The 14,877-nt window shown below is 43.4% G+C and overlaps 2 protein-coding genes across 2 annotated transcripts in view; both read right to left on the reverse strand.

The window, feature by feature from the left end:
* Positions 1–607, reverse strand: part of MELLADRAFT_69985 (uncharacterized protein) — a gene marked incomplete at both ends in the record, with an annotated part of 1,834 nt that extends 1,227 nt beyond the window's left edge. Inside the window, 2 exons of the mRNA XM_007419210.1 lie at positions 20–271; positions 352–607. Of these exons, the coding sequence (XP_007419272.1) occupies positions 20–271; positions 352–607 (508 nt within the window). The remainder of the gene's footprint in view (positions 1–19; positions 272–351) is intronic.
* Positions 608–10,812: 10,205 nt separating this feature from the next.
* MELLADRAFT_85342 (uncharacterized protein) lies at positions 10,813–12,979 on the reverse strand (the record flags this gene model as incomplete). The annotated part of the gene is made up of 3 exons (XM_007419209.1): positions 10,813–10,939; positions 11,002–12,485; positions 12,554–12,979. 3 exons carry the CDS (start codon positions 12,977–12,979, stop codon positions 10,813–10,815), a joined length of 2,037 nt encoding a protein of 678 aa, XP_007419271.1.
* Between the last annotated feature and the right edge of the window lie 1,898 nt (positions 12,980–14,877).

Here is a 14,877-nt window from a genome sequence, read left to right on the forward strand (position 1 = left end):
TCCGCCAAAGGTTTTTTACTTATCTCCGCTTCTGCTTCGTAAAACATCTCATTGATTTCACGGTTAGTAGCAAACCGGCCTTTTGCGGTGATCCCATTTAACCGTTGTTGTACTATATCCCTGTGTTGCTGAGTCCAGGTTAATAATGATGGAGCCCCCGGCCGTTCAGAAGCGGATGGTATTTCGTTAGATGTCACCGAGTCAGCGTCTGTGGGAAGTGGTTGATCTTTGACACTCTTCGTGGGTGCTCTGTAAGAGTTATCCAAGGGGACTGTGAAGGTTTTGAAAAACAAATGACTATCAACATGGGAATGGAAAACAGTGCAGCAAATAACATAGAGAACCACTGACCCCATTTGGTCTTGGGTGGTCCTTTAACCTTATCGCTTGAGAAGGTTTTCACCGCTTTTTCAGAAGTTTTTTCAGATTGTGAGAGCTCCATGACAGGCTCAGTGGCGATTTTGGATGCTACCTCCACATCAGAAGCAATTGTTGGTAGTGAAACGACAGATTGAAACGATTGACATAATAAGAAAGCGATCAAACAAAAGCTTCGAAGTTGAGATGCGCGAAAGCACGGCGTTCGAATGTGATTTCCTTTGTCCATGACGGTAAAGAGACCTCGTATAAATGCTGGTAGGAAATGATGGAAAAGATGATTAGATAGCTTCTAAGAATAAATCGAAAAACGCGAAGCTAGCTACCAAGTTCCTGAATGGTACTCACAATGTAATTATTAGACTGAAGAAAAAAAATGACGTTCGAGCGGATGGACAACCCTTTCCAAAGACAAAGAGTTCCCACTTTTATGGTCAGATTTAAATCCTTAAAGACTCTGAATCTTGCTACTTCCCGCAAGGAATTGAAACATGTCAGTGTAGGTTCGCAATGCATTGAGGTCGCTTCTGAAAGATGTTCGAGACCGGGAAGACCTACACCAAAGCCGAGACAGATCAAGACCCATCACTACCTGGCACGCGTACACTTCTCTTGACCAGAAAGCCTCACCAGTGGGGAGAGACTTGAACAGTTTAATCGCTGATATCCCTTCCACACAACTGGATTATCCCTTTGTTCATGTGCTCTCCCCAAGGTTAGGTCAAACTCACAGTTTCGATCTCTAGCATATGTAAGTTGAGGTGACAAGTCTCACAAGATATTTGTTAGAGAATTAGTGCCGAGCAAGGCAATCTGTGAGGTCTCCACTTGGAAGCAAGCTGTCAGAGAGCCACGCGGGCCATCCGGACCGGTGACCATTCGGCATCCGGGTGGACCTTGAACACTCAGATCATTGCCGGGAGTGAGGACGATGAGTTTAACAGGTCTTGTTGTGAGAGCACTAGCCTTCTAGGGCTCAGCCTCAAATACGGAGCTCTTCAATCATAAGTCTCAGCGTCCGCGGATAATTATTTGACCTCATTGTCTCTTCCACTCTATTACTCATTGGGGTCTCTTTGTGGAAAGTGAATTTGGTTATTCAATTACTTTGTTTCTCTTATTCATTTCAGGATAAGTGAACAGTATGCTTTAATACTTAATGTGTACATGTAATCGGTTTGTCCTAAGCAAACCTCAAGTATCCTTCAACGAATACTCTTGGCTTCTTGGGGGGGGGGGCCCACCTAGGATGGGTGGGGGGAGATAGGACCACCTAGAGCCGTAGATGAGAGAGCGCTTCCCCGTGACTCAGGGCGACGTCCTGAGCCTGCGAACTCCCATCTACGGCGTCATGGGTCACAACAACCTCCCATTCGAGGGGTGAGGAACTTGATCGCGAGTGGGAAACTCTGTACCACTTAGGCCCCGTTTGGGAGCGGTTATTTTACCGCGGTATTTTCGTAATTGCATCAATACCACAGTGGTATGATCTTACCACGTTTGGTACCTTATTTTGCTGCAGTATTGTACCACAGTATTTAGACAATAATCTGACAATACTGTGGTATTGCGATAATTGACAAAAAGCTGTTTATGAAAAATAAATCCGCACGGTGAAAGGGGACTTCGTCAAATTTGATCTCTTCCCCTTCCCTTTGTAATTCATCGGCTCCTTCCATCCGTTCGATTACAAAACTCACTATCAACCCATCTTCAACACCTTCACACTTCAAGATGAAGACAACCACGAGTTCAATATTAGTTTGTCAATCGACCTCATCGCACTGTACCTTTATCACTTCTTCCTTCAATCCACCGTTCCCTCAATCAATCTCGTCGCTTCTCAAATTCTGTCACTCGCTTTGATAACCTTGTTTCTCCTTCAATCAATCTCATGAATATCAAAGGATATGTATCTTTTCAAATTCGCTAACAATATGAAAAAGATGATCAAGATGATTCCTTGACGAGAGAAAAGTTCCAGTTGATTGGTGATGAGGTTCACAACTTTTGATGAGTTACGATGACCGAGCAAGTGAATTAATGATGAAAGATTGTTAAGTCTGTTTGAGTGTGGATCGAGAACAAACGATGTCAGAGGTTTTGTGGGTATACATACATACATACCACAGTCAGGAGAAAATCAGCGCGAGTGGTGTTGAATTGCCAAACGATTATGACCAAAAACAGAGATTATAACTGTACCACACTACAAGTGCGGGTTTTCATCTCTACTGCATTATTGGGGCCAAAAATGCAGTACACTTTTGCAGTACATTACACTTTGTCACCGCTCCCAAACGGGGCCTTAGAGTTTGAACGGTACGGGAAGTACATGTAGATCTTTTTAATGCAAGTGTGTGTTAGAGATCTACGATTCAATAGGGTGCGTTGGCACGATATTCTTGTCTCCTGAAGGATACGTATCGTACTAGCGAGTTCTGCACTACTATATTCTCTGAGGTAAAGTTTATACGCTTTTGACTTCCATCTCCCAACTTTTACAATCTCTTCAATAGGACACTTCAGATTCCATCTTAATGATGCACCACCAACTCTAAATGAGTGACCGGTTAACTTCGTTCTCATTCTTTTTGACCATACATCCTCGAAGATTCGATGACAACGCGCTTTTGTCAAGGTGATGCGCCGATCACCACAAGGATAGGAGAAGATTGGGTTGTCGTCTGTAGCGCCCGTCTGCTCCAACAACCTCCGAACCGCCCCCACCGGATCGAGAAGAGAATGTTGATACTGACAATGGATGGTTTGAATCTTGCCTACTGCCGCTGTCTTAGCATTTCTAATCCTAATTTCTAAGAACTCGCTTTTTTGATCCCAAATTAAGTCCTTCACCTTGACTTGATCCATATTTGCAGAAGACTTCAATAACTCTCCCATTCGGGCCATACCCCAAAACGCTACCAGTGCCACTGTGTAAGCGACCTGGTTTTCCAACTTCCCGTCTGACAGAGTCTCTAACAGGCCGAATAAGTGACTGATTAAAACTGGGTTTTTCTTCTCCTTCGGTTCTTCTCAAAGCTCTAATTTCGCGGCCGCCTTCAGAATAGCTTCGATTCTGGGTGTAGCTTGATGGGGATAATCGAAATTATGGAACAGGTGCCAGGCCTTGATTCCGGAGAGGTATGTCCTAATCGTGGTCGATTTGATCGGAGGGTTGTTCGATGATGATTGTTCTGTTGACAGGCGCGGTCCCGCCCAAACTACAAACTCGCTTAAGACCTGGGGATCGATTGGCAACAACGACGATCGACTAATCCCTCTTTCCTCAGCGAACGCTACTAACTTCGCTACTCCGGCGTTGTAATGTTTTATTGTTGGGGCTGCCCAGCTACCACTTACAGCCGGTCCTTTAAACCTTGGACGGTTGATTTTGTTTTCTTACTTTTTGTATTTTCGTTTTTTGCTTTTGTAAATTTGAAAAATGCTTGAGAATCACTTTAAAGCACTGATTTTTTTTTGACAAATCATCCATGAGCATCTGATGGTATTTTCGTCAAAAAAATTTTTTTTTTTATAATACACAATCTGTAAAAAAAATTCGATTCATTTGTGTAAGGTTGTGTAACTTTCAGGCACATTTGCTGGGAGGCCTGTCACCTACGTGAGATCTTCAATGACGTGAACTACGTATGTAGTCCTATTGTTTGCTGTTCCCACCTTTGACCAGCTTTAACCTCACAATCACCCCTCCAAAATGTCCAACGAGGGCAAACACGAAGAAAATACTGTATCTTCTGACGAGTTTGCTGAAGAAGCTGCTTCTACCGACTTTGAATCCGAAGTCGAAGACGAATACGACTCCGATGTCATTATCGAATCTTCTCAAAAACCGTATCTATCACAATCCGCTTTTCTAAACGTCCATTCTATGTGGCCTGACATCCCCAAGGAGGTTGACAACAGGTCAGTGTTCTATTGTCCATACTCTAGTGACAGCATCTAAAAACTTACCAATGATTACTTTGTTGAAAGTTTCACTGCTGAGCATGCCAACCCTGCTCTTGAAGCCAAACCAGTCATCGGTGGTTCTCAGAGGTGAGTGTTGTAATCACTTTTGATATCCGTTGACCATTGTTTTTTGATGAATCTGACATGTATTTAAGCAGCGGATCAACATTGATACATCGAGACTTTGGCGTACCTGCTCAAGGATCCCATTCAGTGAGACCATCACAAGAATCTCAAGCACCTCAACGTAGAATGCGGGCGATTCCAGCTCGTCAAGCACATTTTGAGTTCAATCCAGCTTTACCAGATTTCGATTTCAAGCCGACTTTACCAGATTTCAAACATAGCGAGATACGTCATGATCACCAAGACCAATCTGAATCTTCAAGTTTCAAAAAAGAAAAGAAATCGAAAGAAGGAAAGAAATCAAAAGGAGAAAAGAAATCGAAAAAAGAAAAGAAGAAAAAAGAAAAGAAGAAAAAAGATAAGACAGCAAAACGTAAATCTCCCGAACAAAGTGGATCGGGTAAGCGTCAGAAACGCAAAGTATCTGAAGGGCCGAAGGTGAGTCTTCTGGACCTCATATTTATGTAGTGGTCAGGCTTGAAGTAACCATCTTTTTCACCGCTTGGCACAGAGTCCACTTCAACCTGAATGGCCCATGAGCCCCGCCCCAGGGCTTGGTTCATCCACTCCGCCAGACGATCTTGAGCCACGCCGAAATCTCAGGGTCAAGGCAAACTACAAATCGATGGCCGAGCCTGTTACGAGCGAAGAACTTGAAGAACTTGAAGAGTCGATAATAAGAGAAGTTCGTATTTGGGTTGGGTATGAGATCTGGCAGGAAAGAGAACAAAAAGAGAAGAGGGCGCCTTCAACATCAAAGCATGTTCAAAACGAACTGACGTATAAGAAGGTCACCAGCACACCTAAAGGTGTCAAGTATTCCCATTCATTTCTAATCGATCCTTTCAACACCAGTCCAGAAGAGTTCAAAACTTGGGGAATGATTGAGGTCAACCGATACGTCCAGGATCTGTCACTCTACCTAACCGATCCCGACCCACCCAAAGAACTGTCCTGGATTGCGACTGAACGAACACCAACACGAGCCGGACCTTTTTACAATATTGATGAGGAAGATGAATGGAGTACTTTTATTCAGATTATTCAAGATCTTGGACCAACTCACTTTGTCAATCTTCTCTTGAAGATGGCAGACCCTTCACGTATACGACAAGCCCGACAGGAGATCGAATCTCAAGAAGCTTCTATGAGAGCCTACAAGATACGAAAGATAAACAAATCAGCAAATCCATCTAGAGACGAAATTGAACTCCCAGTCCCTGGTTCAGCAAACGAGCATTCTTCACTTGTAGAAAAAATCTTGACCTATTACCGAAAAGGTGATAATTCCATCTGCTATGATCCAGACAATAGCAAAAATTATTTTCGAGTCACCAGTTCCAGGGCAAGAACATGGGCTGACATCATAGTGAGTAACTCGCTTTACATGTCATTTGATCCTGAACCAAATCAGGAAACTGATGTATTTGCTTTCCCCAGATTCAAGATCAGCGATCTGGTTGGTTCGATGTCACACTGAAAAGTCCACCAAAAACAATTGACTTTCGATTCCATCCTAATGGCATCTCACCATTGGATAGGGTCAGGATGGTGAAAGAGCAAGACTTGCTAGTACAACCAAATCCTCCACTTGTAGTTGCACCTATAGCTGCAGCTGCAGCTTGTATTCCGGCTCCGACAACCTCACAGTTAGAACCTAGTTTGATTTCAGACATGGACGAGCGTCTCTTTATGAGCTCTTACTGCGGAACATTCGAAGATTTCTTATCCTTTGCACGCATCAAGCCTAACGACATAGAAACTCGAAACAAGCTGGAGATTATGGCTTTTGATCATTGGACTGATCTCCGAGAAAACGAAGCAGAAGGATTTGGCTTAGATGCTTTAATCAAACAAGGATTCTTACCTGCAACTGCCAGAAAACTGATCTCAGGAGCTCAGAGATTTGGGATTCGAGTGAGAGAATCAATTCAACAAGGTTTCTTCCAACCCATCCAGATTTTATCGAAGTTAACCAAATTTAATCCCCTTCTTTCAAATCCTGCTCTCAGGAATCTCAGCAAAGGTGGCCAGATCTTGTGATCTCTTCTCGTGACATCCTGTACACCTCATTTAAATATTTTACTCTGTTGTTATGTACTCTCATAATCGATTATTATGTCCAATATGTATTGTACTTTGCAATATAAAGTTGTGTTTGTTTTGTACTCAATGAATTGAATTGATTCAAACGTGAATTTTTGATATTTATTTCGAGAGAAATACTAGAGAAATCTTTTCAGGCCACAGTAGACTCACAACTTGGTTTAGTACTAAGAAAAAAATTGAAGTTAAAAAACTATAGACCTTTTTTAAAACTTAGTGATAAGAAAAACAATAAAAGATGAAAAAATCATAGTTGTTTTTTAAAAGCTATTCTATGTCTGATTAGAAGTATTACATATTTGATACACAAGTTCAGATAGCTACAAGTAAACTGAGCCCTCATATAGGCTCCTAATCAACTTCGGTGTGATCACATCTTCAGTGGTCATGTAAACAATCTCTTCTTCTTCTTCAGACGTAAAATCTCCAATCAGGGCTCGAGTTCGACGCAAACGACTCTTAACCACTGAAAAAACTTTCTCGATCGGATTAAAGTCAGGGCTGTATGGGGCGAGGTATAACAATCGCACACCGAACCGTTCGCAAAGATTGTCGATTTCCCCGCCATGATGGACAGGAGCGTTATCGAGTACTAGACAGGAATTGACTTCGGGCCATGGGTTCATCATTGGTAGCTAGTGATGTGTGATGAAGGACAATATGTATGGAAATCAGTTAGTGTCCAAGATTGAGAAAAGAGAAAGATGACTTTTTGTGATGTACTTACCAGATATTCTTCAAGGTATGTTTCAAAGTCTAATCGCTTGGAAGATCCCTCTTTGACTTGAAGAGAAAGCAAACCATCTAGAGAAATAGCTGGCAGGACAGTGAATCGTTTAGAGTTGGTAGGTCTTCGGAGCCGCTCAGTCCGTTGACCCCGATTAGCTCGAGCGTACTTACGGTAGAGCCTTCGTTTGGCTATGGCACTTTCGTCTATCAAAAATCAGAGTATCATCAGTTTTATGGAATGAGAGTGAGATGGAAAAAGAAAAAACTCACCGAGGAACACAAGACAATCTGGATTTATTCCACCAACTTCGTAAAGATATTCACCTCGACGTATCGGTGATTGATTTGGATGTACCGTTCTTGCAACTTTACGAGTAAGGACCAGCCGGTCTCGAATCTCGATCGCAAGAGTCGAAATTGAAATTGGAGTTTCGGTTCGAGCTTGAAGACGCTCAGCAATCTCATCAAGGTATAAAGTCGGGTCGTCTTCGAGCATCTCTTTGATGAATGCTCGTTGCCCCGCTGAAAGAATAGTCGGAGCACCTCGGGTTTCGTAGAACTGAGGATTGGCGAGTACAGAGTTTGTGGTGAGATACAGTTGTGTCCATCTCCCCAAAGACTGACGCGAGATTTTGATATCAAGTCGGTCATTGATCGAGTTGAGATCTTCTCCTCAAAGCTTGAGGCGTACGGCGATTACTTTGATGTCGGCCGAGTACTTGACAAAAACCATCAGAAAGATGAAGGAAGAGTTCGAAGGGACGAAAGAAGGGTGAGAGTCGAAGGGTCTAGAGTCGAGGTTGATCATCCGAAGTTGATGAGGTTCCCAAGTCTAACCGAGCTGGGATCCTCAAGTTTAATGAGGTTCTCAATATTCTAACCGAATGAGATCCTCAACCTTTGGTAGTCGGATGCGGAAGTGATTGATGGTGGTAGGTCGGGATCAAATGAGGAGAAAGGGCTAGAATCGAGAAGGGTGAGAGGTTGACAGCGTCAGCTGACCCCGCGTGTGTAAAAAAGAGTTGCTGACCCCGCGGGGCACCCGACCCGCGGCATCGCCGCGAGAAGGATTGTGTGCGACCATCACCATGCTTATAAAGGAAACTCACTGTAGAAAAGAAGTGCGCTCCATAAAATATTCATTTTTCTTCGATAGTTGCAGTGTACTATGAGATAAGAGCTGTGGAACAAAAAATCAGTGCTAAAAAGTGATTTCGAAGCATTTTTGTAAAAGCAAATACAAAAACACAACAGGACAAAAACAAAATCAACCGTCCAAGCTTTCTAGGAACGGCTGTAACATGTAAGTCTTCACTGTATCGTCTGAAGTAGAATCAACACCGTCTAAGCCTTTCTTGAATTCCATAGGAGCGATTTTGGAGGGGTGGCCGACAACAATTCCAATCAATTAATGGGATGTCAACTCATCAGAAGAGGGGAAGAGTCAACCTTTCAATCATGAAATCTCAAATTTTTTTTTGCCGGAACGCCACTCAAAGGAATGAACAAGTCAAATTCAGCGCCACATTTCACAAAGCCTCACAACGGTAGGAAAAAGACGGAAGCTTGTAAGTAAACAAATTTGGGGAGCTACGCTTCATAGGCATTGCTTCACAACTAGACGTAGGTCATGTGGTACATCTATAACAATCTGGTCATCTAAGCTTCTACTATCTTTGCCCCTAGACAACAAATCAGCTAAATTTTTTCCCGTTTCTACTCTTTCAGCTACAATATCACAGTGGAGCTCAACCATGAGCTTTTGCACAGCTTTCCACTCTTTGTTTACCGCCATATCGCCGGACTTACGTTTGTCGACTGCGGATTGTGACGTGGTATTGTCGGTGAGTACAATAAAGGTCTTGCCTCCTACGTTATGAATCTCTTTCAACACCAAGAGTCCTAACCGTATGGCGACGGTCTCTGCCCAGGCGATATTTCTCTTTCCTCGGGACGTTGTAATTTCATTCCAGCCTTTCACCAATTTGAATTCAGCCCACTTCAAACCGATTAACACTCCAATTCCTGTCATGGACGCATCACCAACCCACTGAACGTCAATAGGTACGTTGTCTGGAATGATTCTTCTCGGTTTGAATGCCTTCAAGGTTGATTGCCATTCTAATAAATCCTCTTTCACGTCTCCCGGGACTTTCCTCAAGGCCGATGGCACCTTCCACTCGGCCTCCCACCTGTGAAGACCCGACATATAACATCGGAGATTGGGTACTATGTATGTGGTATGAACCAATCTCCCGATGAATTTTTCTACTTGCTTCAGATTAAACGATGCTTGAGGTACTAAGAAGTCGTCGACTTGTTTCGATCTTTCAATGAACTTGTCTTCAGGTAACCTCACCGTCCTCTCGGCCACGTTCCATATAAATCCGATATACCGCTGTTCATCAGCAAATTTGTGGGCCTTCTCAGCATTCGAAGCAACACCCATCGCATTACTTAAGTCTACAACATCTTGAATCGTCGTAGGGTTAGATACTTCTTTAATGAGTAAGTTATCATCCACCCATCTGAATGCAGCAGCTAATTTGAAACGCTTCTTTACAATCTTCCTCCACAAGTCGGCAGGCCTTCCAAAAACTCCGCATCCAGCAACACCCCCAAACTGTATACGCGTATCTAACCAAAGGCGGTTGTTGAGGTCCATCAGGAGAAGGAACCTCCACTGTGAAGGATGAATAGGGATTTGGCGATAAGCCTTTTCCCAGTCGAAGATCGCAACTAGGTATCTACCCGAGTGAGTTCTAAAGAAGATTGCTATGACTTTAAAGTCATCCCAACTCGTTTCAAATTCCTTTTTGTCTACAAAGCTGTTTACTGACGGTGTGTCTTCGTCATCATGCGGGAAAGATAGGTCGTTTATGATTCGGAAGGACCCGTCCCCATTTATTACACTGCCCATAGGACTTGATCAAAAAAAACCTAGTTTGACATATACTTCCTGGTGAGTAAAAGGGCCAAATATCCTATTGGCTCTTCGTTCTTTCGCGATAGTGTTCGATATCTTTTCGGATGCCTGAATGGCTGACTCGTGATTTTTCGGTGTATACCACTTCCGGTCTCCCAATGTGTGATCGGGAATACCTTGATGAAAGCCGTGTGTGCAACCTTCTAAGACCTCCACAGCGTCTTCTCCAATCTCATACCAATTTACTAACTCTCTCCATTTATCTAGGTGTAGATCACAGACTGCCGTCTCTTGAGGCCAACGAGGGTCAAAATTCTTACCAGAGTTGACATAAGGTAGGAGCTCTACAATACCCGAACGCTCACGGACATCGTCTATCCTAAGACGAGGGGTGTTACCTCGCATACGTCTGCGATTAACCATCGGGCTAAATCAATACAAGGGGAAATATGGCAGGTATCAGAATTTTGACCTCAACAATCACGAGTGTTATTATTCCACAACAAAAACATGGTACGGTTCAAGCTGAACAAACAATCCGACACATATTTGTGCACAAGACTCTGGACGGAGCCCTACACTGCGCGACACTGATCTCGGTCAGACAATTCAAGATAGAAATTGCAGATCTCTTGGATGGCGGACAAGACACGCCCTGGTAATGGTGGACTACACACACCAGCACAACAACCATTTGTACGTCTTTCTTACTTTCAGAGGCACCACAGAAGGTTATATATGAGCATGAATCGCCTAGGGCTTACTTGGCCTTTCCATTGCCACCAAATCTTGGGCCATGTGGCTCGCGCTCATCCCCCTTGCGTTTGTCTCGCCTGTCATCACGTCTCCAGGCTCCGCTGCCTTCAGCTCTGCGGCTGTCGTAGCCATCATGACCTCCCCTACGACCTCTCAAGCCTTCCTCACGATTCCCATTGGAATTGTAACCGCCACCTCTACCACGACCCCTAGTTACTCGATTACCAGAAGCTCGATCATCACCACCATTGAAGTAACCCACACTACCAGGGCCTTTGTAATGTGCTTGGTTCGCGTAAGTCCAGGACCTTGCATTTGGCTTAGTGGAGCCATAACCAAACTGATTGCTCGTGTTGGCTTGGAATGGGTTAGCACCTGGACGCAGGAGTTCACCGGTTAGAGGGTTGATATTGGCTTTGCATTGACCGTCAGCGTACGGGTTGATATCGGTGAATCTGGGGTCAAAGTCTCCTAGTCTTTCAGAGTCGAGGCGCGCGTTTCGTTCGAAGGTCTCGTTAACTAGCGCAGGGTTCGCAACCTTCCCATCGGCGTTCCGGAAGGTGAGAACGGTAGTTCGAATGGCTAGGTTGTATCGGAAAGCCATAGGCCAGCTTAGTCGATCTCGCATTATCGCAAACACATTTTCTTTGTGTATTTTGAAACGGTCTGCCAAGCGGTCATGCTTATAATAGTACAAGTAAGTGACACAAAGGTCGAAGGCCGTGACCCATTCTCCAAAAGTCATCTTCCATTCTGAGGGGACTGATAAACCGTGATACTTTTCACCGTCTTTATCTTTGTACGTTTTAGGTCGTTGGGAGTGCTTAAGTAAATCCATCTTCAACCAATTGATGTTAAAAATCGACAAAGGTAAGTAGCCTTCCAAGGGTCTGATTTTGTCGTCCCAGTGCTTTGAGAGGGCCACTAAACCGGTGTTTTCAATTCCTTCGTCGCTGACTTCAGGTTTTATGTTGCTTGTCGCTTTTGTCGACCCCACATCTGAAGGAGACTTCTCGGGCGCATTACTAGTACCACCAGTGCCGTCGAGGCAGATCACCTCGCGTACAACTGGATTAGCCGGCTTTACGACGGGTCGCTGAGGTAACGCTGGAACACCAGGCTGTACCCTGGGAACTGAATTGGAGGGATTTCTGGGTACGTTTCGCAGAGCCGCCGTGACATTTTGAACCGATGTGCCGGTTGTGTCTGATTGCTTGACTACTGCAAGTCCCATTGCCGATAACCAGGAATGGAATCCTTTCGGGGGGCTTATTCCCACACCATCGATAGTGTTTCTGCGACTTGGAGATCCCGCGGCTAATCGTAGCAAGGAGTGGGAACCAGACAAGAAAAACATTTTCAGTCCTAGGTCCTTAGATATTATCATACTCCAAGGAGGCATCACACAGGGTGGCATCACGCAACGTATCGTGGAGGGTAAATTCATCGCGCTTGCGGCATCACCAGAGGTGGGCGGATTAAGACTTCGAAGCTTACCATTTCTGGATTCATTAACATTGTCCTTGGATATGAGACTCGTCAGATCGACTGCTCCTTCACCTGACAGGTGGATAATCGTAGTCTCAGTGGTGTTTGACCGGAAGGGTTGCCTCCGACAGGTGTGTCGGCTGACAAAGAGTTTCCTTCAGTATCCAGAGCTGACGAGGACGCAGGAGTAGCGTCTGGAGTGCTATTGCCACCTATTCTGGGCACCGTGAGTGTGACTATCGGGGCTCTATCTCCCGTCGTGGCTTGAGTTGCCGGTCTGGTCGAACCTCTAGCGTTTCGGCGTCCTCTGCCTCTACCCCTACCTCGTTGGGATTCGGTCGTTATCGATGACGGAGGTTGGTCGGGATCCAGGGGGGGATGTACCGTTTGTTCGCTTTCGAGAGGGGGGACCGACCCTCCTCTCAACCTATCACTCGTTCTTCGCATTATAGCGTTAAATTTCTCTACGTTTGATGTTTGCGTGTCGTTGGTTGACATAATGAAATAGAAGTAGTTGAAAAGGGATTCGAAAAGGAAGTTTAAGCGTGAGAGCTTAAACCGTGAGAGAAGAGTGAAGGATTTCCCAGATACGAGTGTGGGGTAGACGGCTATGGCCAAGTCGACACGTGAGTGTAAGAGGGAGTGGAGGAATATTTTCCTCTACCTCTTGCAAATTCATGCTCGCGCCGGGAGAAAACTTACCCTCTGTATAGGGCTATTTTTCCGACCCATAGTCCGACCCCACCTTGTATCGTGGAAACAGACGGTACCGTCGTGCCTTTGGGTACCGTCAACCATGAAGTCTTGACGGAGGGGTAAGTAAATCAGATTTTTGATACACGTATCCCACCATTTCACTAACTTAACCCAAGTCCAATCGTGCAAAAGCTCACGGTAACCCGAAGCCGAGGCACGAGGGACTTGCACATTAAACGACATCTCTGGCGTGACCAATAGCCCCAAAAAGTGAAATTTGGGTCACTTTTGGATGCAACCCATCCTATCTCATTCAACATTACTTTGATGTTGTTTCTGAAACTGGCTGGTATGAGTTCAGCATCTTGTACATAACTTCTATTAGAAAAAAAAAGAGAATCAAAAGTGCCAGCTCACAAGAATTGAGCTGGAAAACGAGTAATAAGTTTGTTTAAGGGAGTCAATTGACCATCTCTCGAGCCTTTTTAAGGGTACACATAACAATCTTAGCGGTTGAAATTTCAAATCTCAAAATAAGCAGCCTCAATGAATCAACACGATCATGAGCTCTGTCGAGATTCTGAAGAGGCCATTTCCTTCATAACTCGACAGAGCTCATCTGACTGTTTTTTTGAAGAAAATGCATTTGTGGGTCGTGGTGTAAAAGTGAAGTGAAAAAACACCCACCAAAAGGTGGCTATTAGTCACGCAACAATTGTCGTTTAATGTGCAAGCCCCCTGTGCCAGGGGCGGACGAGTCCGAGAAAAATCACCTGGCACAGTGGGCTTGTTGTTAAGCTAGACCATTTCATGATCTGCCTCTCAAACTTCATCTCAGAAAACCCCTCCAAAAACTCTCTTGAAACAAAAACCAATGAAAAGACCTATTGAAAACCCCTTCACTCCACTTCTTTCCTTGTTCATTTTCTCTTTCTCTGTTCTTTCTCTCTTTCTTTGTTCTTTCTCTCTTTCTTTGTTCTTTATTTCTCTCTTTGTTCTTTCTCTCTCTCTTTGTTCTTTCTCTCTCTCTTTGTTCTTTCTTTCTACTTCAAAAAAAAAGTTGCAGTTTTAAATCCATACCATCCTTTCTCAACTTTTTTTCTTCAAATATATGTAACACTTCACAAGGTAAAATATAACTCTCAAGTTTTTCAATTTTTTAAAAAAAAATCATGATCAAAGAAAAAAAAAAACTAACAACTCACTGTCCAAACTCTCTAAACATTAAAGTAAATAAAATTGAACATAAAGATAAAGAAGAGGAATTAAGAAAAAAGAAAAAACTTTAAAAGAATTGCAATGTAAAAAAAATGGAAAATATGCAATAAAAAAACTTCTCTTTGTCTCTTGATATTTAAGATTTGAACGAACGAAAAATGTAAAGATCAAAAAAAATCAAAGTAAAAAAAAAAAGATGAGCAATTTAAATAAGATATAATAAAAAGACTTTTGTTTAAAAAAAATAAAAATAAAAAATGATAAAAAAAGGTCTTTCAAAAAAGAAAAAAAAAAGAGGATAAAAAGGATCAAAAAAGATAAATAAAATTAAAAAACGAAACTAAAAAAAAGTAAAATAAAACTCCAAAAAAAAATCAAAACAACCTCAACTAAAAAATGAACCAAAAATAAAAAACAACTCCCTCCATCCCATCCCATCCCATCCCATCCCATCCCATCCTTTAATTATAGCAGTATAATCA

The sequence above is a fragment of the Melampsora larici-populina genome (genome assembly GCF_000204055.1).
Source record: "Melampsora larici-populina 98AG31 unplaced genomic scaffold MELLAscaffold_143, whole genome shotgun sequence".
NCBI classification, from domain to species: Eukaryota; Fungi; Basidiomycota; class Pucciniomycetes; order Pucciniales; family Melampsoraceae; genus Melampsora; species Melampsora laricis-populina.